General features: G+C 42.8%; 1 protein-coding gene across 1 annotated transcript in view; it reads right to left on the minus strand.

Annotated features, from left to right (window-relative positions):
• The window catches only part of epha8 (eph receptor A8), a 94847-nt gene that overhangs the window by 25262 nt on the left and 44585 nt on the right, over positions 1–25000 (minus strand). The window contains exons 3-5 of the mRNA XM_055916156.1: positions 18745–18942; positions 15276–15425; positions 14100–14415 (exon numbers count right to left, since the gene is read on the minus strand). Of these exons, the coding sequence (XP_055772131.1) occupies positions 14100–14415; positions 15276–15425; positions 18745–18942 (664 nt within the window). The remainder of the gene's footprint in view (positions 1–14099; positions 14416–15275; positions 15426–18744; positions 18943–25000) is intronic.

Consider the following 25000-nt stretch of genomic DNA (forward strand, 5'->3'; position numbering starts at 1 on the left):
AGTGGACCTGAGCCAGAGAGTAATGAAGTTCTCACCTAATTATCTTTCGTTCTATCTATTACCTGATTTTAATGATCAGGTTTTAGGCACTGGAAATACGACAACCATGATTATATCAGCCATTTATCTAATGTTCTCATTTAGATTTTAGGGTAAAGTGAAGATCATAACAGATCGAACTAGCTTCCCAGTCTGGTCTCACAGCAAAACATTATATTTAACAGAAATCTGTGCCACTCCATTTAGTATGATATGTTACTTTACGATACGTTACATTACATTGAACAGGCTTTACATAGTACACGTAAATCCGGGACACTCAAATTAGTATGACGCGTTACATTTGGTATGGACAGTAGGTCACTTAAGGTAAAAATAAAAGGAGGCTGGTTGGTTGTGGATGGGTGGGCATATAATGAGAATGTCTAGCAACCCTAAGGTTGAGTGTTTGAATCTCATCATGGACAATTTTAGCATTTTAGCTAATTAACAACATAGCATATCATACTTAAGCAATCGAATGTAACATATCATACTAAAGCAGTCGAACGTAGCATATCATACTAAATGGGTAAATTGCAATCAAGACATTGTAGGACGTATAGGATACTATACGTCCTACAATTCGTATTGTACGACCGCTATTACATTGGTAGGCCAATGTAATGTATCCTAACGTAAAGTAACATATCATACCAAATGGAGTGGCATGAAGTTTTGTAAAATATAATACACTTTCCTCTGAGACCAAGTACAATTTAAAGTCCAATTTATCCTAAAAATATACAAATAGAGTTCTATTTTTCATCAGATCTGAAGATATTGCCACATTTGTCCGTTCCATCCATTCTGTCAAGTATCAAGCGACTACTTATACAACAGTAGTGCCCCTCTGATGTCCCACTCCCAGCTGACTTTCAGGTGTTCCCCTCTGGAAGGACCCCAGGGACCCAGAGGTGCTTCAGGTGCTCCACCTTGACTCCCTGTCAGAGCAGGGCACACACAGCTCTTTGCCTGCTGTCTGATTGACTTGAATGTGTGAGCGTTTGTGTGTGTGTGCTTTTGTGCATGTGTGAGTGTGCGTGAGAGAGAGAGAGAGAAAGAAAGAGACACAGAGGGAGGGAGGGAAATGTTGACAGGCCAGTGAAAGGACCGGCAATATGAAAGGCCCCCTCCAGGGGGATTCGATCCTCTTTGTTTGATGAATTTAATAAATAATAAATGCATATTAAATTCTCGTTGTTGACTCGCAGGGCCTTTTTGTGATATTTTCTACAGAGGCACATTGACAGATAATGATCACAATATGTGGCCAAGTGTCATACTGTCTCCCTCTTTCTCTCCTTTCTCTTTCCCTTTTCTTTCCACCACACCCTCGCTCTCTCCCTCTCTTTCTCCCTCTCTACCCTACAAGATCTCACGGTTTTACCAATTTGATTTCAGATTCCAACGTTTGTCTACGTTTCTCCAAAATGTCAAATGTAGAAGTTTCAACAGTTTAGTTTGGGATATGGTTACGTTTACAACAGAAACAACTTGACTGTTAAGTTTAGGCATTAATTCCAAAACAGTTAAGGTTTGGGATAGCGTAAAAATAAAAAAAACAAGAGGCCCAAGGAGCCGGAGCTTGTGGTTTAGCGCTCACCCTTGCCCCTAGTGGCTGGTTTTAAAGTAATCTCCCAACGTCCTGGGTACCTGGACAGACGTTGCATTTAATTTTGGATCTCTCTCTCTCTCTCTCTCTCTCTCTCTCTCTCTCTCTCTCTCTCTCTCGCTCTCTCTGAGTGACAGGGATGAGATTGTGCTGACAGGAGAGTCAAAGAGGCCCCAAACAATCCCACAATCCCTCAGTGTCTGAAGGAGCCAATAATTGTTGTCTGCTTAAGAGGGAAAAGTGACAAATTACAAGAGCTGCCAGCCGCTGTGACACACACACACACACACACACACACACACACACACACACACACACACACACACACACACACACACACACACACACACACACACACACACACACACACACACACACACACACACACAGAGAGAGAGAGAGAGAGCGAGAGGACTGAAAATGCAGTTAAGTCTGAGAGGAGCTGTCGGAATTGCCCGACAATTTATGTAAATATGAAAAACGAAATCTTTCACTATTATATTTTTAGGTCCCTTGGAAAGGGTAACCAAATAAAGCATTACAAAAAAATGGTATACAGTGCCTTCGGAAAATATACAGACCCCTTGACTTTTCCCACATTTTGTTACGTTACAGTCTTATTCTAAAATTGGATTCAATCTACACTCAATATCACATAATGACAAATTGAAAACAGGTTTTTAGAATTTTTAGCAAATGTATTAAACCTAAAAAACTGAAATATCTTATTTACATAAGTATTCAGACCCTTTGCTATGAGACTCGAAATTGAGATCAGGTACATCCTGTTAACGTTGATCATCCTTGAGATGCTTCTACAACTTGATTGGAGTCCAGCTGTGGTAAATTCAATTGATTGAACATGATTTGGAAAGGCAGACACCTGTCTATATAAGGAAGACGGTGCATGTCAGAGCAAAAACTAAAACACGAGGTTGTAGTAAATGTCCGTAGAGCTCCGAGACAGGATTGTGTCAAGGCAGAGATGTGGGAAAGAGTACCAAAACATTTCTGCACCATTGAAGGTCCCCAAGAACACACTGGCCTCTATCATTCTTAAATGGAAGAAGTTTGGCACCACCAAGACTCTTCCTAGACTAAGCATTCGGGGGAGAAGGGCCTTAGTCAAGGAGATGACCAAGTACCTGATGGTAACTCTGACAGAGCTCCAGAGTTCATCTGTGGAGATGGGAGAGCCAGACAGATGCCTCTCCTCAGTAAAAGGCACATGATAGCGTGCTTGGAATATGCCAAAAGGCAGCGTGCTTGGAATATGCCAAAGGGCCTGAATACCAAGAGTCACGTCTGGAGGAAACCTGACACCATCCGTACGGTGAATGATGGTGGTGGCAGCATCATGCTGTGGGGATGTCTTTCAGCGGCAGGGTCTGGGAAACTAGTCAGGATCGAGGGAAAGATGATCAAAGCAAAGTACAGAGAGATCATTGTTGAAAACCTGCTCCAGAGCTTTCAGGACTGGGGCAAAAGTTCACCTTCCAACAGGGCAACGACACTGAATGGCTTCGGGGCAAGACTCTGAATGTCCTTGAGTGGCCCAGCCAGGGCCTGGACTTGAACCCAATCAAACATCTCTGGAGGGACCTGAATATTGCTGTGCAGCGATGCTCCCCATCCAACCTGACAGAGCTTGAGCAGATCTGCAGAGAAAATGGGAGAAACTCCGCAAATACAGGTGTGCGAAGCTTGTAGCGTCATACCCAAGAAGACTCGAGGCTGTAATCTGCCAAAGGTGCTTCAACAAAGTACTGATTAAAGGGTCTGAATACTTACATAAATGTGATATCCTGTATATATTTATTTTTTTGCAAAAATGTAAAGACACCTGTTTTTGCTTTGACATTATGGTGTATTGTGTGTCAATTTTAGTGGAAGGCTGTAACGTAACGTAACAAAATGTGGAAAAGGTCAAGGGGTTTGAATACTTTCCGAATGAACTGTATATAGAGTCCCAGTCAAAAGTTAGGACACACCTACTCATTCTTGGGCTTTTCTTTATTTTTACTATTTTCTAAATTGTAGCGTAATAGTAAAGACATCAATACTATGAAATAACAGATATGGAATCATGTAGAAACCCAAAAAGTGTTAAACAAATCAAAATATATTTTATATTTGAGATTCTTCAAAGTAGCCACCCTTTGCCTTGATGACAGCTTTGCACACTCTTGGCCTTCTCTCAACCAGCTTCATAAGGTAGTCACCTGGAATGTGTTTCAATTAACAGGTGTGCCTTGTTAAAAGTTAATTTGTGGATTTTTTTTCCTTCTTAATGCATTTGAGCAAATCAGTTGTGTTGTGACAGGGTAGGGGTGGTATACAGAACATAGCCCTATTTGGCAAAAGACCAAGTCCATATTATGGGAAGAACAGCTCAAACAAGCAAAGAGAAACAACAGTCCATCATTACTTTAAGACATGAAGGTCAGTCAATCTGGAAAATTTCAAGAACTTTGAAAGTTTCTTCAAGTGCAGTCACAAAAACCATCAAGCGCTATGATGAAACTGGCTCTCATGAGGAACGCCACAGGAAAGGAAGATCCAGAGTTACTTCTGCTGCAGAGGATAAGTTCAGTAGAGTTAACTGCACCTCAGATTGCAGACTAAATAAATGCTTCACAGAGTTCAAGTAACAGACACATCTCAACATCAATTGTTCAGAGGAGACTGTGTGAATCAGGCCTTCGTGGTCGAATTGCTGAATAAAAAACTACTAAAGGACACCAATAAGAAGAAAAGTCTTGCATGGGCCAAGAAAGACGAGCAATGGACATTAGACCAGTGGAAATCTGTCCTTTGGTCTGATGAGTCCAAATTTGAGATTTTTGGTTACAACCGCCATGTCTTTGTGAGATGCAGAATAGGTGAACGGATGATCTCTGCGTGTGTGGTTCCCACCGTGAAGCATGGAGGAGGAGGTGTGATGGTGTGAAGGTCTGTCATGATGGGCTATTTGTAAGGGCTATTTGACCAAGAGGGAGATTGGTGGAGTGCTGCTTCAGATGACCTGGCCTCCACAATCATCCAACCTCAACTCAATTGAGATGGTTTGGGATGAGTTGGACCGCAGAGTGAAGGAAAAGCACCCAACAAGTGTTCAGCATATGTGGGAACTCCTTCAAGACTTTTGGAAAAGCATTACTCATGAAGCTGGTTGAGAGAATGCCAAGAGTGTACAAAGCCATCATCAAGGCAAAGGGTGGCTTTATGGTTGTGTATATTTTGATTTGTTTAAAACACTTTTTTGGTTACTACATGATTCCATATGTGTAATTTCATAGTTTTGATGCCTTCACTATTATTCTACAATGTAGAAAATAGTAAAAGTAAAGAAAAACTCTTAAGTGATTAGTTGTGTCCAAAACGTTGACTGGGACTGTATATATTTTATATTAAAAAAATTAAAAATGTATAAGAAAATTCGGACACTTAAATTTCAAGGGCCGGTTTTCCAGATACAGATTAAGCCTAGTCATGGACTAAAAATCATTTTCAATGGAGATTTTCTATTGACCTTGCTTTTTAGTCCAGCACTAGGCTTAATCTGTGTCTGAGAAACTGGTGTCACGTTCCTGACCTATTTATGTTAGTTTTTGTGTGTTAGTTGGTCAGGACGTGAGGTTGGGTGGGCATTCTATGTTATCTGTTTCTATGTTGGTTTTGGTTTGCCTGGTATGGCTCTTGATTAGAGGCAGGTGGTTTGCGTTTGCCTCTAATTAAGAGTCATATTTAGGTAGGGCATTCTCACTGTTTGTTTGTGGGTGATTGTCTCCTGTGTTAGTATGTTTGTTCGTACCACACTGGACTGTAGCGTTTGTTTGTTTCGTTTCGTTTCGATGTCGTCTGTTTCCTGTACGTAAGTTTATGTTTAGTTATGTAAGTTTATGTTCAGGTTTCGTCAACGTCGTTTTGTTATTTTGTAGTTTGGAAAGTGTTTTGTTTCGTTTCGTGTTTTGCCATCATCGTTGTTAATAAAGATGGCTTATTTCCCAAAGCCTGCGTTTTGGTCTTCAGATCCCTCTCTCCTCACCTCGTCCGAGGATGAGGAGAGCGTCACCCATTACAACTGGCCCTAAATCAATGATGTATTGCCCTTATTTGGCAGTTATTTTAAACTCACATTGAAGGGATGCGGTCTGTAATGTTTTAAGCATTTAGCTCATTGTCTGAATAGGCAATTGTTCTCCATAATCAATAGTTGAATTCTTTGGCCAGGCAAGTCTAGCCAGGATTGTTATTCTATATGCTAAATATTTCATTCAGCGAGGGGTCAATTGTACAGTATGTCCCTGTGTTCTGTTTCCTCATTAAATAAAGTTTCCCTAACTACAGTACTAACCCTCGGGGAAACTGGTATCCTTAGAAAAAAGGAAACTATATGAAACTCCACAACACAGGAATTTTAAACAGATGGTGATCCACTAAAATAAGACCTCACCAATTAGATTCACTTAAAATATGCAAAAATATGTTTGTCTGTGAAATAGAAGATCATATCATTGTTGCAGACATCATGTATTTTTTCACCATGTTTTCTGTCCAGCATGGGAATCAGTGATGTGTGTACTTGATCTCTTTCATAGATTCATAGATCTAATGCCATGCCTGCCTGGGACAAACAAAACCACTCTCACAATGTGTTTACTATTGCAGTGAGCTAAACCACTGAGGTGGGCCGGTGGGAGGATAAGGATCTCTTGCTTTCTCTCACTCTGCCCCTTTCTTTCCCTCTCTCTCTCATTATCTCGTTCTCTCTCCCTCCGCTTTTCTTGTCTGTCTCAGTGTCTCTCTCTCTCTCTCTCTCCCTCTCTCCCTCTGTCTGTTTCACTTTCTCGCTGTCTCTGTCTCTCTGTCGCTCTGTTTGTGTCTGTGTGTCTCCCCCCACCCTCTGTAACAAGGTCAGATAGGCTGGTTGACTTGAGTGAATGTAATCAGGCTAAGTGTGTGTGTCCCGTATCAGTGTGTCCTCAGTCGCTCTCTCTGTATCTCTCTGTATCTCTCTGTATGGGATTGAACCACTTTACTTCATTCTCCCCTAGCTGTCAAAAGCCCTGGGGCGGGCTAGCACACACACACACACACACACACACACACACACACACACACACACACACACACACACACACACACACACACACACACACACACACACACACACACACACACACACACACACACACACACTGCAGTGACATGCTCTATTTTGAATGTCACTTTTAGCGTGACAAGGGAGCTGTCGACCAGCCTTCTATATCAAAGTGAGGGATCCGTCTCTTCTCTCCTCTTCCATTCTCTTCTTTCTTCTCCCTCTATCTTCCTCTTCACCTTCTTCTTTTTCCTCCCTGACACTTTTTAAGTGACATCACACAATCCTTCACGTAGAAGATCTCATGCTCACACACATGCAGACACACATACAGTGGGGCAAAAAAGTATTTAGTCAGCCACCAATTGTGCAAGTTCTCCCACTTAAAAAGATGAGAGGCCTGTAATTTTCATCATAGGTACACTTCAACTATGACAGACAAAATGAGAAAAAGAAATCCAGGATTTTTAATGAATTTATTTGCAAATTATGGTGGAAAATAAGTATTTGGTCAATAACAAAAGTTTATCTCAATACTTTGTTATATACCCTTTGTTGGCAATGACAGAGGTCAAACATTTTCTGTAAGTCTTCACAATGTTTTCACACACTGTTGCTGGTATTTTGGCCCATTCCTCCATGCAGATCTCCTCTAGAGCAGTGATGTTTTGGGGCTGTTGCTGGGCAACACGGACTTTCAACTCCCTCCAAAGATTTTCTATGGGGTTGAGATCTGGAGACTGGCTAGGCCACTCCAGGACCTTGAAATGCTTCTTACGAAGCCACTCCTTCGTTGCCCGGGCGGTGTGTTTGGGATCATTGTCATGCTGAAAGACCCAGCCACGTTTCATCTTCAATGCCCTTGCTGATGGAAGGAGGTTTTCACTCAAAATCTCACGATAGATGGCCCCATTCATTCTGTCCTTTACACGGATCAGTCGTCCTGGTCCCTTTGCAGAAAAACAGCCCCAAAGCATGATGTTTCCACCCCCATGCTTCACAGTAGGTATGGTGTTCTTTGGATGCAACTCAGCATTCTTTGTCCTCCAAACACGACGAGTTGAGTTTTTACCAAAAAGTTATATTTTGGTTTCATCTGACCATATGACATTCTCCCAATCTTCTTCTGGATCATCCAAATGCTCTCTAGCAAACTTCAGACGGGCCTGGACATGTACTGGCTTAAGCAGGGGGACACGTCTGGCACTGCAGGATTTGAGTCCCTGGCGGCGTAGTGTGTTACTGATGGTAGGCTTTGTTACTTTGGTCCCAGCTTTCTGCAGGTCATTCACTAGGTCCCCCCATGTGGTTCTGGGATTTTTGCTCACCGTTCTTGTGATCATTTTGACCCCATGGGGCGAGATCTTGCGTGGAGCCCCAGATCGAGGGAGATTATCAGTGGTCTTGTATGTCTTCCATTTCCTAATAATTGCTCCCACAGTTGATTTCTTCAAACCAAGCTGCTTACCTATTGCAGATTCAGTCTTCCCAGCCTGGTGCAGGTCTACAATTTTGTTTCTGATGTCCTTTGACAGCTCTTTGGTCTTGGCCATAGTGGAGTTTGGAGTGTGACTGTTTGAGGTTGTGGACAGGTGGCTTTTATACTGATAACAGGTTCAAAGAGGTGCCATTAATACAGGTAACGAGTGGAGGACAGAGGAGCCTCTTAAAGAAGAAGTTACAGGTCTGTGAGAGACAGAAATCTTGCTTGTTTGTAGGTGACCAAATACTTATTTTCCACCATAATTTGCAAATAAATTCATTAAAAATCCTACAATGTGATTTTCTGGAATTTTTTTCTCATTTTGTCTGTCATAGTTGAAGTGTACCTGTGATGAAAATTACAGGCCTCTCTCATCTTTTTAAGTGGGAGAACTTGCACAATTGGTGGCTGACTAAATACCTTTTTGCCTCACTGTATGTGTCTCTAATACGGTCATACATTTGACAGGAGGTTAGGAAGTGCAGCTGTTTCCACCTCATTTTGTGGGCAGTGTGCACATATCCTGTCTTCTCTTGAGAGCCAGGTCTGCCTTCGACGGCCTTTCCCAATAGCAAGGCTATGCTCACTGAGTCTGTACATAGTCAAAGCTTTCCTTAATTCTGTCACCGTGTACTCTCTGTTTATGGCCAAATACAATTCTAGTTTGCTCTGTTTTTCTGTCAAATTGTTTCCTATGTGTCAAGAAAATTATATTTTGTTTTTCTACTTATTTGGTTGGTGTCACGCCCTGATCTGTTTCACCTGTCCTTGTCATTGTCTCCACCCCCTCCAGGCGTCGCTTATTTTCCCTGGTGTATTTATCCCTGTGTTTCCTGTCTCTCTGTGCCAGTTTGTCTTGTATGTTCAAGTCAACCAGTGTGGTTTTCCCGTGCTCCTGCTTTTCTATTCTCTTTTACTAGTGCTCCCGGTTTTGACCTTTGCCTGTTTTTCTGGACTCCATTCCCGCCTGCCTGACCATTCTGCCTGCCCTGACCTCGAGTCTGCATGCCATTCTGTACCTCTGGAACTCTGAACTGGTTTTGACCTTTTGCATGTCCACGACCATTGTCTTGCCTTCCCCTTTTGGATTGTTAATAAACATCTTGGACTCTAACCATCTGCCTCCTGTGTCTGCATCTTGCCTTTATAGTTGGGTCTAATTGTTTTTCTGTCCTGGGGCTCTGTGGGGTCTGTTTGTGAACAGAGCCTCAGGACCAGCTTGTTTAGGGGTCTCTTCTCCAGGTTCATCTCTCTGTAGGTGATGCCTTTGTTATGGAAGGTTTGGGAATCGCTTCATTTTAGGTGGTTGTAGAATTTAACATCTCTTTTCTGGATTTTGATAATTAGCGGGTATCTGCTTAATTCTGCTCTGCGTGCATTATTTTGTGTTTAACGTTGTACAAGGAATATCATTTTGCATAATTCTGCATGCAGAGTCTCAATTTGGTGTTTGTCGCATTTTGTGAATTCTTGGTTGGTTAGCGTACCACAGACTTCACAATCATAAAGGGCAATGGGTTCTAAAACCAAAAATGATGCAGAAAAATTAATCCATGCTTTTGTTACTTCTAGGTTAGACTACTGCAAAGCTCTACTTTCCGGCTACCCGGATAAAGCACTAAATAAACTTCAGTTAGTGCTAAATACGGCTGCTAGAATCCTGACTAGAACCCAAAAATGTGATCATATTACTCCAGTGCTAGCCTCCCTACACTGGCTACCTGTTAAGGCAAGGGCTGATTCAAAGGTTTTACTGCTAACCTACAAAGCATTACATGGGCTTGCTCCTACCTATCTTTCCGATTTGGTCCTGCCGTACATACCTACACGTACGCTACGGTCACAAGACGCAGGCTTCCTAATTGTCCCTAGAATTTCTAGGCAAACAGCTGGAGGCAGGGCTTTCTCCTATAGAGCACCATTTTTATGGAATGGTCTGCCTACCCATGTGAGAGACGCAGACTCGGTCTTAACCTTTAAGTCTTTACTGAAGACTCATCTCTTCAGTAGGTCATATGATTGAGTGTAGTCTGGCCCAGGAGTGTGAAGGGGAACGGAAAGGCTCTGGAGCAACGAACCGCCCTTGCTGTCTCTGCCTGGCCGGTTCCCCTCTCTCCACTGGGATTCTCTGCCTCTAACCCTATTACAGGGGCTGAGTCACTGGCTTACTGGTGCTCTTCCATGCCGTCCCTAGGAGGGGTGCGTCACTTGAGTGGGTTGAGTCACTGACGTGATCTTCCTGTCTGGGTTGGATCCCCCCTTGGCTTGTGCCGTGGCGGCATACTTGTTTGTTTACATGGATTTTATCATGTTGTATATTTTTCTCCCAACGCCACTTTCTATTAATTTGTATAGCAGGCCCTTATTCCAAATTGAGTCGAAAGCGCTTTTGAAATCAACAAAGAATGAGAAGACTTTGCCTTTGTTTTGGTTTGTTTGTTTGTCAATTGGGTGTGCAGGGTGAATACGTGGTCTGTTGCACGGTAATTTGGTAAAAAGCCAATTTGACATTTGCTCAGTACATTGTTCTCGCTGAGGAAATGTACGAGTCTGCTGTTAATGGTAACGCAGAGGATTTTCCCAAGGTTGATGTTGACGCATATCCCACGGTAGTTACTAGGGATACCACCAACCCCACAGATCTTTTCAGGTTGGAGTGGGTTTGTATTTTGTCTTGTAGTTCATTCAATGTAATTGGATCAACTTTAATAGTTGATTCTAAAATTAGTTTTTGATCATGTACAGTACCAGTCAGAAGTTTGGACACACATAATCATTCAAGGGTTTTCTTCATTTTTACTATTTTCTACATTGCAGAATAATAGTGAAGACATCAAATCAATGAAATAATACATATGGAATCATGTAGTAACCAAAAAAGTGTTAAACAAATCAAAATATATTTTATATTAGAGATTCTTCAAAGTAATCACCATTTGTCTCTGACAGCTTTGCACACTCTCTCTCAACCAGCTTCACCTGGAATGCTTTTCCAACAGTCTTGAAGGAGTTCCCACATATGCTGAGCACTTGTTGGTTGCTTTTCCTTCACTCTGCAGTCCAACTCATCTGAAACCATCTCAATTGGGTTGAGGTCGGGTGATTGTGGAGGCCAGGTCATCTGAAGCAGCACTCCATCACTCTCCTTCTTAGTCAAATAGCCCTTACACAGCCTGAAGGTGTATTGGGTCATTGTCCTGTTGAAAAACAAATGAATGTCCCACCAAGCACAAACCAGATGGGATGTCGTATCACTGCAGAATGCTGTGGTAGCCATACTGGTTAAGTGTGCCTTGAATTATAAGTAAATCACAAACAGTGTCACCAGCACCCCCACAGCACCCCCACACCATCACACCTCCTCCTCCTCCGTGCTTCACGGTGGGAACCACACACGCAGAGATCATCGGTTCATCTACTCTGCATCTCACAAAGACACAGCGGTTGGAACCAAAAATCTTACATTTGGACTCATCAGACAAAAGGACAGATATCCACTGGTCTAATGTCCATTGCCCGTGTTTCTTCGCTCAGGCATGACTCTTCTTATTATTGGTGTCCTTTAGTGGTGGTTTCTTTGCAGCAATTTGACCATGAGGGCATGATTCACGCAGTCTCCTCTGAACAGTTGATGTTGAGATGTGTCTGTTACTTAAACTCTGTGAAGCATTTCATTGGGCTGCAATTTCTGAGGCTGCTAACTCTAATGAACTTATCTTCTGCAGCAGAGGTAACTCTGGATCTTCCTTTCCTGTGGAGGTCCTCATGAGAGCCAGTTTCATCATAGCGCTTGATGGTTTTTGCGACTGCACTTGAAGAAACTTTCAAAGTTCTTGAAATGGTTCGTATTGACTGACCTTCATATCTTAAAGTAATGATGGACTGTCATTTCTCTTTGCTTATTTGAGCTGTTCTTGAGATAATATGGACTTGGTCTTTTACCAAATAGGGCTATCTTCTGTTTACCACGCCTACCTTGTCACAACACAACTGATTGGCTTGAGGATGCCCTGCACCATTACTGTCCCAGACTTGTACACATTGACAGAGATTGTTTCAATTTCCTTAATGTATAGTTTTCTGAGTTTCCACCCTGGGCCAATACCCTCTCTCTTGAAATACTCTTGATACTGTGCCATGCCAGGGGATGGTCTGTGTGGAAAATGAAGTTGCTTACATTCCCCTCTTTGTAGCAGTCTGCAAATAGGTTCTCTACATTGTCCTTGAGGCGCTTTGTTTCTCTCTCTCTCTCTCTCTCTCTCTCTCTCTCTCTCTCTCTCTCTCTCTCTCTCTCTCTCTCTCTCTCTCTCTCTCTCTCTCTCTCTCTCTCTCTCTCTCTCTCTCAATCGGCTGTCAGCGTGCTCCGCGTCTGACTACAATATCCAACATTTGTCCAGGGGAGGGATAAACATCAAATATTGACAGTTAAGTTGATGCGTTAATTCCGAATGGTTAAGATTTGGGACAAGGTTAAAATGAAGGGATGCAAAAATGAGTGCCTAGAACTGGAATTGAACACGCAGCCCTCGAGGTCAGAGCTCAAAGTGTACGCCCATCTGCCATCTCCGTCCACAAAGCCCTAGCAAACCGCAACCCTACTTGATGGTAATAGCACTCAATGTTTCCCCTTGCGGCTGGTTTTGAAGGTATCTCCTGACGTCCTGGGACCTGAAAGGACGTTGATTATCGTCTTGGATTTTGAGCGACCTGGCTGGTCTCGTCTCGTGTCCTGGGATGTGCGTGACTGGAGAGAGGGGAATTAGCACAGTGACCCAGTTAGGTCACAGAGAGAAGAGTCCTCTGCACACAAAAATGCAGCACACACGCACAGCAGCACACACGCTTGTGCGCACACACACACACATACACGTCAGCCCACTACTACAGCTACTGCAGCTACCACAAGGACTAGGCACTATTGTAATGCTATATGTTTATGTCTTGACTATACACAAATGGAGAGATTCACGAGACAAGCATCTAAAACATAAACTAAAACATTTTCTAGCTGACTGCTTTTCTGCATACATATTGATCTGAGTGCTAATGGGAGCCGCCAACTAATTATGGAAAGCGTGAGTGTCTACCCGCCGCAACACACACAAACACATAAGTTCCCTTCATCTCTCTGTGTGTGTTTGTGTGTGTGCCAAGAGCCGTCTATGCCTTGAGAGAGTGTGTTTCCTTCAGGGCGTAAACAGGTATGTAGATGAGAGAAGATGTGTGTGTGTGTGTGTGTGTGTGTGTGTGTGTGTGTGTGTGTGTGTGTGTGTGTGTGTGTGTGTGTGTGTGTGTGTGTGTGTGTGTGTGTGTGTGTGTGTGTGTGTGTGTGTGTGTGTGTGTGTGTGTGTGTGTGTGTGTGTGTGTGTGTGTGTGTGTGTGTGTGTGTGTGTGTGTGTGAGAGAGAGAGAGAGAAACAAGACAGGTGAACCAGTGTTCCGTACCTCATTCGCCTCGTTTGGCACATTTAGCTGACGGAATGCTTCTAATGTTTAATTATCCAGGGGAAGTGATTAATAGTTTTTAATTACCGTAACCCTGTTCACCTAAAATATACACTGGTCCCTAAATGAGGTCAGTCCATCAGAGAAAATAAACAACACAAAAATTAATTTTTTTTTTCCATGACTCACCACAGCTTATCATCTTAAAAGTAGTCAGGACTTGAGCTATTCAACCAAACCATCCATCAACTCAACCACACAAAACACACAGAAAACATCCAAGGCTGAAAATTGACCACAAATGCACAGATTGAGCACAGGTAGGGCAAAGTATAGATAAAGTACTGCACTACAGTAACATAATGTAAAACAAGGTAGTCTAACACAACATCAGTGACCCAGAGTGTGACTCACCGATGCAGGACTCCCTGTGCTCCTCGAACCCTGCACTGCAGACACACCTCCCGATGGGCACCAGCCACTCCCCCTCGGCGCTGCAGTACATCTTGGGCGTGTCTCTCTCCTCGGCGTGGTCCACACACTGACCCCTGACCTCCACCAGGGAGGAGGAGTCAGCGCCCGTCACCACGTCAGTGAACACGGCCAGGTTGCGGCCCACGCCCGAGCAGCGCTTGTAGTACACCCTCACAGAGGTCAGGGCGATGCACGCCCCGATGTCCTGGAAGGCCAGGTAGAAGCCTCGTCTAGTGAGGGGGCCCACACCTCGAACCTGGAGGAGAAGGAGAGGACATTACCTCTCAATGATTCATCAAAAATTGTGTAAAAGTGGGAGCAAAGTAAAATGTGGCACTGTGAAAGGCATGAGATCAGGTGAAGACAACTACTTTCAGCACCATGGAGAGCTCCACTCACTTTAGCACCATGCTGGCTAAGATGTAGAAATCAACAATGCTCACTCAAAACAAGTCATTTTCCAAGTCTATATCAGCTAACATAATTTTGTACTTTGATTTATTTTTTTAAAATCTTTTTTTGTTTGTTGGTATTTTACCCCCTTATTTGTGATATTCAATAACGATCTTGTCTCATTGCTGCAACTTCCCAATGGGCTCAGGAGACGCGAAGGACGAGTCATGCGTCTTCCGAAACATGACCTGCCAAACCAGGCTTCTTAACACCTCCCACTTAACCTGGAAGCCAGCTGGACCAATGTGTTGGAGGAAACACTGTCCAACTGACGACCAAAGTCAGCGTGCAGGCACCCGGCCCGCCACAAGGAGAAACCAGGCTTCTTAACACCTCCCACTTAACCTGGAAGCCAGCTGGACCAATGTGTTGGAGGAAACACTGTCCAACTGACGACCAAAGTCAGCGTGCAGGCACCCGGCCCGCCACAAGGAGTCGCTAGAGCGCAATGAGCCAAGTAAAGCCCCCTCGGCCAAACCCTCCCCTAACCCGGATGACGCTGGGCCAATTGTCGCCCTATGGGACTCCCGGTCACGGGCGGTTGTGATACAGCCTGGGATCAAAACCAGGTCTGTAGTGACGCCTCTAGCACTGCGATGCAGTGCATTAGACGGCTGTGCCACTCGGGAGGCCTGCACTTTGGTTTCTAATAAGTGAGCGAACCTCAGTGTTGAGTTTGAGTCTCCTGACTCCCAGGTCCACTCCAGTGAAGCTCTCATCAGCAGCGATGGTGTCGATCTTGGTGAACTGGGTCTCTTTTATGGCCGTGCCCACCGCTCGGTCTGACTCATAGTAGTACAGGTTAAATGTCTCCTGTTAATCAGATAACAGATCACATGCACAGAGTTGTTTACAGGTTTACTGGGAGAAGAGACAACAAATTGTCAATGATGAGGAAATAAAGGACTGCACTCCTGAAAGGTTATTTAATAAAAGAAATCTGTTTCTCTTCTTTGATGAGACATATAGAAATGACCAAGTCAACAAGTTGCGTTTTAGGTGTCAAGGTCTAAATCAGGGATCATCACTTAGATTCAGCCTCGGGCCGAATTTTTTCTTGGATGGTCAGGGATCCAGAACATAATTAAGCAACAAGGCCTGGGGGGGTGTGGTATATGGCCAATATACCACAGCTAAGGGCTGTTCATATGCACAATGCAACATGGAGTGCCTGGATACAGCCCTCAGCTGTGGATATTGGCCATACACCACAAACCCCCAAGGTGCCTTATTGCTATTATAAACTGGTTACCAACTTAATTAGAACATTTGTTTTTTCATACCTGTGGAATACGATCTGATATACCACGGCTTTCAGACAATCAGCATTCAGGGTTCGAACCACCCAGTTTATAATTACAAATCATTTGTTGACTGCACAGGAATTTGTAGAGACAAGGGAAACTGTTGCTCATAAAACCCCAGCAACGTTGCAGTTCTTGACACACTCAAACCCTGTGAGCCTGGCACCTACTACCATACCCCGTTCAAAAGCAATTACATATTTTGTCTTGCCCATTTACCCTCTTAACAGCACACATACACAATCCATGTCTCAGTTGTCTCAAGTGTTAAAAATCCTTCTTTGACCTCCTACCTTTCATCGACACCAGGTATTCCCAAACCAGGGGTACGCGCAATGCCGTCGGGGGTACGCCAATTTATTTATTTTTTACAGTTTTCTTCACATTTTCAGACAGTACATTTATATTTTTCAACAGAGCTATGCATTTGGGGGGTTTTCTCGCCTGATTCGCCTCATTTCACTGCCAACAATATAATTAAACCATCTAGTGTTCAGCGAAATAACAACACAATGTCAAATACAGGTAGCCTAGTGAAATAATTAACATCCAATTACATTACCTTACTCTCTTGCAGGAAAACTTCACTCTTTAGAAACGAAACATACCAATTTGAAAAATAAGCCATAGGAGTTTTTTGAGCATGAATAAAGACGACTTTCGAGTAGTAAGACATGTAGAAAAGCAACAGATACCATTAATAAGAAGGGGCTAGAAGTAACTTATATGGTGAACTACCGAGTGGCTAGAACAGGCAAGCCCCATACTATTGTGGAGGACTTAATTATTCATGCTGCCGTGGATATGGCTGGGATAATGCTGGAGGAAAAGGCCCAAGAAACTATACAGACAATTCCTTCATCAAACAACACTGTTTCACGACGCATCAGTGACACGGCAGGAGATGTTTTGAAACAATTACTGCTTCGCATACAAGCCAGTGAATTCTTTGCATTACAGCTTAATGAGTCAACATACGTGGCGGGCCTGGCACAGCTCCTGGTATATGTCCTTTATGTTTATGGGGGGTCAATTAAGGAAGACATCCTCTTCTGCAAACCACTGGAAACCAAGACAACAGGAGAGGATTTTTTAAAGTACTGGACAGCTTTGTGTCATCAAATGGACTTTGGTGGTCAAGATGTGTTGGTATCTGTACTGATGTCACAAAAGCCATGACAGGGAGACATAGTGGAGTGGTAACGCGCGTGCAAGCAGTTGCTCCCGACGCCTCTTGGGTACACTGCAGCATCCACCGAGAGGCTCTTGCTGCCAAGGGAATGCCTGACAGCTTGAAAGACGTTTTGGACACTACAGTGAAACTGGTTAACCTTGTTAAAGCAAGGCCCCTGAACTCTTGTGTATTTTCTGCATTATGCAATGATATGGGCAGCGACCATGTAACGCTTTTACAACATACAGAAGTGCGCTGGTTATTAAGTGTTAAAGTATTGACACGTTTTTTTGAATTGAGAGACGAGCTTAAAGTTTTCATTTTTGAACATCATTTTCACTTGTCTGACCTCTTGCACGATGATGAGTTTCTCACACGCCTGGCCTATCTGGGTGATGTTTTTTCGCCTGAATGATCTGAATCTATGATTACAGGGACTGTGCAGGACAACATTGAGGCTATGATTAAGAGGTTAGAGCTCTTCTCTGTCTGTATTAACAAGGACAACACACAGGTCTTTCCATCATTGTATGATTTTTTGTGTGGAAATGAACTCAAGCTTACGGACAATGTCAAATGTGATATAGTGAATCACCTGAATGAGCTGGGTGCGCAAATATGCAGGTACTTTCCCGAAATGGACGACACAAGCAACTGGATTCGTTAACCCTTTCATGCCCTGCCTCCATTCCAGTTACCGATATCTGAACAAGAGAGCCTCATCGAAATTGCAACAAGCGGTTCTGTGAAAATTGAATTTAATCAGAAGTCACTGCCAAATTTCTAGATAGGGCTGCGCTCAGAGTATCCTGTCTTGGCAAATTGCGAGGTAAAGACACTGATGCCCTTTGCAACCACATACCTATATGAGAGTGGATTCTTGGCCCTCAATAGCATGACAACTAAATACAGGCAAAGACTGTGTGTCTTTGATTTAAGACTGAGACTCTCTCCAATACAACCCAACATTGCAGAGTTATGTGCATCCTTTCAAGCACACCCTTCTCATTAACCTGTGGTTATTATTCACAATTTCTGATGAACAAATAAGGTTTTATATGTAAGATGGCTAAATAAAGAGCAAACTTATTGATTACTATTATATTATTATTTGTGCCCTAGTCCTATAAGAACTCTTTGTCACTTCCCACAAGCCGGGTTGTGACAAAAACTCACACTCATTCTTATGTTTAATAAATGTATCGTATAGCATGTGTGTGGCAGGCTTACAATGATGGCAAAAACAACATTTGAGAGTGCGCTGACCCTGGTGCTAGAGGGGGTACGCAGCTGGAGGTTGAACGTTTGAAGGAGTACGGGACTATAAAAGTTTGGGAACTACTGATCTGCACTGATGGAAGTGGATTTAACAGGTGACATCAATAAGGGATTCACCTGGACAGTCTATGTCATGGAAAGAGCAGGTGTTCTTAATGTTTTGTATACTCAGTGTAGATCTCTCTATTATATGAGGGAATACTTTGGAACATACAGTATTTCCAACATTAAAATCACTTGGAGCTGATTTGCTGGTGTTTTTACAATCTTAATGTCCAACAATAAAAATAAATAAATTGGGGAAGTTGGTGAACCCTTGTCTAAATCTTCTCCCCCTCTGTCACCTGTCTTACTCTTTCCCCCCTCCATCTTGTACCTTGCAGGTTCCCAGGACTCCAGGCATGCTGTTACAGTCCCGGAGGGTGAACTTGACCTCAATGTAGATCCTCCTGGCTCCGTCACGAGCGATCCAGCCTGTCCTCAGCCAGTTGTTCTGACTGGGACTCATCACGTTACACACCTGGTACGTGTGGATGGGGCTGAAATACTCATCCATCTCATTGATGGAATCCCACTGCAGGAAGAGGAGAGGAAGATGCAGGAGGGAGAAAGAGGGGTGAGGGGTTAAGAGAAAAAGTTAGACAAGAAGGGAGAGGGAAACAGTCCTGTTCAATCTAATGTAGAGAATACCCACACTCCATTTTCTGTGTAAGTAGTTACTAAAATATAATTAGATTGAAACTTGTTTTCTCTGAAAAAAATATATATTCATGACTTATTCCAGAAAACTTGTATAAAGCAGTGCAGGCTGAGTAGCATCATAGGATGAACAGCCATGTCAGTCAGGCAGATCTGCTACAGTAACAGCATGGTTACGCTTACATCCACAGCTCCCAGTAATAGCATCAGTCAGAAACACACTGTGTCTGTGACAGTGTTGTTTGTGTTGTAATATGGAGACAGACATCTATACAACGACTATTTCCGTAACGAGCGGAAACTCTGTGTTTGATACACAACAACATTCCCTCTCTAAAAGCCGGATGTTCCACTGTATATCTGCAGCAATGCATCAATGCCTTCTCTCAGTGTGCGTTATATGTAAAGATTGTTATGGGCTCCCGAGTGGCGCAGCGGTCGAAGGCACTGCATCTCAGTGCAAGAGGCGACACTATAGTCCCTGATTCGAATCCAGGCAAAATCACATCCGGCCGTGATTGGTCCCATAGGGCGGTGCACTATTGGTCCAGCGTTGTCCAGATTTGGGTGGGGTAGGCCGTCATTGTGAATAAGAATTTGTTCTTAACTGACTTACCTAGTTAAATAAAAAAAATGGATAAATGTGTTATGATTAGCCTAGCTGTCTAGAGGGAATACAAGCAGTAGCTACAAGTCGTGACAGAGAGGTCTTCATCCACACACCTGTAGATTACTGTAATGACACCTAGATAGGGGTGTATAGGCTTTCTGCTGCCAATGAACTCATAACCCCTGGTATTCGTGTGCGCCTGCCTCTATCCAGATGTGACCAGGAATAGTAGACTGGTAACAATTAAGTACCTTACTGTGATTGTTTTCAATTAAAATTGTAAAACATTAACAAAAATAGGTTCTTAGCAAAGAGCAATTTCTCAAGCAAGAATTTTGCTAGGGCTGTCTGGGAGTGGTCTAAGTGAGGAGGGGAAAACTGAAAATTAGCTGTCATTGGCAGAGAGATTTAGAACTCATTCTTATTGGTTTATTATCTAATTTATCGCATGGTTATGTCACCAGGCAGGCCAAAACTCCATCTCACCAGAACATGCTGAAATTTCAGGCAGTCTTTTCACACAGGTCCTATAATAAAAAGGTATTATCATAATTTTCGCAATTTCACAGCATTATTCTAACGTCATAATGTGGAAATATATATAAAACACAGGCAAATCATGTTTTTGACTGTAGTGGGCCTTTAAGGTTGCCTCCAGGTAACATATATACCACTGCAGCTTGGGTTCAAATCCAGCTCACTGCTATTTCAGCACGTGAAGAGCGGGACTGCCCCACACTGCTGCTACTAAACACATACGCAACCACGGACACACACAGTGCTACAGACAAAGTACTATTCCAAGTCCGCATTCAAAAGTAGGCCTGTTCCTACTTCAAAACATTCAAGAGATGTAGATGTAGAACCCAGGTCAAACAGAGTAATTGACAATGAGGTTGGGAGGTGGTTTTTGTCCTATTTGATAGAATTCCTCAACGGTTAGCAAAAATGATTGTTTTCATGTTACAGTTTGAGAATCTAGAGAGTGTAGAGAATAAAAGAGAGAGGGAGAGAGAGAGTGAGAAAGAGAGAGAGAGGGAGAGAGAGAGTGAGAAAGAGAGAGAGAGGGAGAGAGAGAAAGAGAGAGAGAGTGTGCATGCGTGTGTGTCCATCCCTGGGGCTTAGAGGGTTCCTCCCGAGCTGAATGCATTATGTGAGTGTCTGAGTAATTGAAAGGGAAAGAGTTGACCTGGGCAGAGCTTTTGGCTGGAGTCAAATGAACTTGGCTCCAGCTAAGAAGACTGGTCTTCCCAAAGAGATCCACCACCTCCCTCCTCACCCCTCCTCCCCCGAGGCAGCACCACAGAGAAATCAATGCAGTAATTAAGATCTTGGAAGTCTCACCCGTCTCACCCCTTTCACCCCCTCCTCCCCTCATCTTATCTGCTAAATTAAAATCGTCCTTGAACTCATGAAGCCCTGCTCTAATTAGCCGATCTAGGACCTCTCTATCTCTCTCATTATCCCTTCTTCCCATTAACATCTTCTTTCACACTCTTCTTTACTTGGGAAATGCATATTTCTGCTGGAGAGAACTTGGAGCAGAAGGGTGTTTTCACATAATGAATCAGACACACCTGGGGCGGTTCCTTGGCACGTTTGTGACACTTTGAGAACAGGTGATGTGAATAGATTATGAGCCGTATGGGATAAATGAGAAGGCAATATGTTGTGACAGTAGGATAAAGGGTTAAAGAGACTGGCTGCTGTCAGCTCTACTGAGTGTTCCACGGACTGTTTGTTTGCCTAAGTAACAGGGAGATTAGATGACTATCGCCACGACAAAACCTATATAAACGGCCACAGAGACGAGTGGTGCTGGGTTTTTGAGAGAGAGAGAACATTTCCTGCCTGCCAACCCAGACAATTTCCCATCAGGATACATCAGATGTGGCAGCCACAGACAACACAATTGTCCCTCTCTCTCTCTCTCTCTCTCTCTCTCTCTCTCTCTCTCTCTCTCTCTCTCTCTCTCTCTCTCTCTCTCTCTCTCTCTCTCTCTCTCTCTCTCTCTCTCTCTCTCTCTCTCTCTCTCTCTCTCTCTCTCTCTCTCTCTCTCTCTCTCTCTCTCTCTCTCTCTCTCTCTCTCTCTCTCTCTCTCGCACACGCACACGCACACGCACACGCACACGCACACACACACACACACACACACACACACACACACACACACACACACACACACACACACACACACACACACACACACACACACACACACACACACACACACGGGCAGACAGACAGACAGACAGACAGACAGACAGACAGACACTGTCAGCTCACTAAATTACTTTTGTTGACACTAACATTGTATCTATATTACACAACAACATCAACATGTGATTGTGTTTCAATAAAGATTAAGCCGGGTGCACCAGATCCACAGACACACAGTGCATGTATAACCACATAGAACCACAGACATACAGTACATGTATAACCACATATAACCACAGACATACAGTACATGTATAACCACATAGAACCACAGACATACAGTACATGTATAACCACATAGAACCACAGACATACAGTACATGTATAATCCACATAGAACCACAGACATACAGTACATGTATAACCACATAGAACCACAGACATACAGTACATGTATAACCACATAGAACCACAGACATACAGTACATGTATAACCACATAGAACCACAGACATACAGTACATGTATAATCCACATATAACCACAGACATACAGTACATGTATAACCACATAGACCCACAGACATACAGTACATGTATAACCACATAGAACCACAGACATACAGTACATGTATAACCACATAGAACCACAGACATACAGTACATGTATAACCACATAGACCCACAGACATACAGTACATGTATAACCACATAGAACCAAAGACATACAGTACATGTATAACCACATAGAACCACAGGCGATATTTTGAAGGAATTATTACACTTCTGATCTATAATCATAATATCTCTGATTCACCCTTCTTCTTTTTCTGCCTTGGATTGTATTCTTTCATTCCTTTGTTTTATTCCAAGTCATTTAGCATTTCCATTTAAGCGAAATAATCCCTTTAAGCACAAAGAGCTAGGCTTGTGCTGTCTAAGTGACTGAGAGGAGGAGATGAGCGGTAACAAACGCAACACAAAGGCACTGTGATCAGATCTAATACTGAGAAACACTATATCTGTCCATCTGCCTGGCAGAACAGCAGTGCTGGTATAGATACACAGTACAGTATGTACCAAGGAGAGCAATAGAGAAAGAAAGAGAAAGAGAATTAGAGAGAGAAAAAACCTACACAGATTGTCAGAAAGAGTGAGGACCCAGTCTAAAGAGACTGATCACCTACACAGTGAGAGCGAGTGAGTACCTACACATAGTGAGAGAAAAGGATTACAGGAAGTGAATAGTATGAGAGTGAATAACTACAGATTGTCAGAAGGACAATGAGCACCTACCAATGCCTTCAGAAAGTATTCACACCTCTTGACCTACAGCCTCAAAACATGTTTTTAGAAATGTTTGCTAATTTATTGAAATAGAAATACAGAAATATCTAATTTACGTAAGTATTCACACCCATTCCTGAATTGTGCAACATTTGCCCATTATATAAAAAAAGCTTTGTCAAATTGGTTATTGATTATTGCTAGACAACCATTTTCAGGTCTTACCATAGATTTTCAAGTAGATTTAAGTCAAAACTGTAACTCGGCCACTCAGGAATGTTCACCGTCTTCTTGGTGAGCAACTCCAGTGTAGATTTGGCCTTGTGTTTTAGGTTATTGTCCTGCTGAAAGGGGAATTGATCTCCCAGTGTTTGGTGGAAAGCAGAATGAACCAGGTTTTCCTCTGGGATTTTGCCTGTGCTTAGAGAGTGATACTCAGTGATGTGTTGTGTTGGATTTGCTCCAAACATAACACTTTCTATTCAGGACAAAAAGCATTACTTTAGTTGCTTGTGGCAAACAGGATGTATGTTTTGGAATATTTTTTATTTTGTACAGGTTTCCTTCTTTTCACTCTGTCATTTAGGTTAGTATTGTGGAGTAACGACACTGATGTTGATCCTTCCTCAGTTTTCTCCTATCACAGACCTTAAACTCTGTAAGTGTTTTAAAGTCACTATTGGCCTCATGGTGAAATCCCTGAGCGGTTTCCATCCTCTCTGGCAACTGAGTTATGAAGGACGCCTGTATATTTGTAGTATTGGGGTGTATTGATACACCACCCAAAGTGTAATTAATAACTTCACCATGCTCAAAGGGATTTTCAATGTCTGATTTTTGTTGTTTTTCTACCTATAGGTGCCCTTCTTTGTGAGGCATTAGAAAACCTCCGGTCTTGTGGTTGGATTTGTGTTTGAAGTTCACTGCTTGACCGAGGGATCATACAGAGTATTGTATAAGATGCGGTAGTCATTCAAAATCATGTTAAACACTATCATTGCACACAGAGACTCCATACAACTTATTATGTGTCTTGTTAACAATTGTTTTACTCCTGAACTTATTTAGTCTTGCCATAACAAAGGGGTTGAATACTTATTGACTCCAGACATTTCAGCTATTCATATAAAATTAATTTGTAAAAATGTTGAACAACAGAATTCCACTTTGACATTATGGGGTATTGTATGTAGGCCAGTGACAAAAAAAATCTACATTTAATTGATTTTAAATTCAGGCTGTACCACAACAAAATGTGGAAAGAGCCAAGGGGTGTGAGTACTTTCTAAAGACTGTACATACACCGTCAGAAAGAGAGGGAATATGGCACACTTTCAGGATGTCTATATAACATCCATTCCCAATCCCCTCGTAGCGGATGAGTCAGAAGTAGAGTCACATTTAGTACACATGTCACCCAAAGACCAGCCCTAACAGTCAGAATCCTGCTCAGTGTCATCAAAGCTTCCACAGCCTTTTTTGAGTCGTCACATACGCTGCTGCTACTATTTGTTATTCCTAGTTATATGTACTGTACATATCTACTTCAATTACCTCGTACCACTGCACATCGACTCGGTACTGGTACCCCGTGTATATTGCCAAGTTATCGTTACTCATTGTGTATTTATTATTACGTGTTTTACTTTTCTATTATTTCTCCATTTTCTTTCTCTCTGCATTGTTGGGAAGGGCCCGTAAGTAAGCATTTCACTGTTAGTCTGCACCTGTTGTTTATGAAGCATGTGGTAAATAAAGTGTATTTTATTTGAGTCTGCAGAAACACATAGGTTCCATCACAGAGGATAGAAACCACAGAGAAAAATACTCTTTGCTCTTAGAGATTTAATTTCAGATTAGTGTGTAGCATGGAATAAC

The sequence above is a fragment of the Salvelinus fontinalis genome, chromosome 3 (assembly GCF_029448725.1).
Source record: "Salvelinus fontinalis isolate EN_2023a chromosome 3, ASM2944872v1, whole genome shotgun sequence".
Lineage (NCBI taxonomy): Eukaryota > Metazoa > Chordata > Actinopteri > Salmoniformes > Salmonidae > Salvelinus > Salvelinus fontinalis.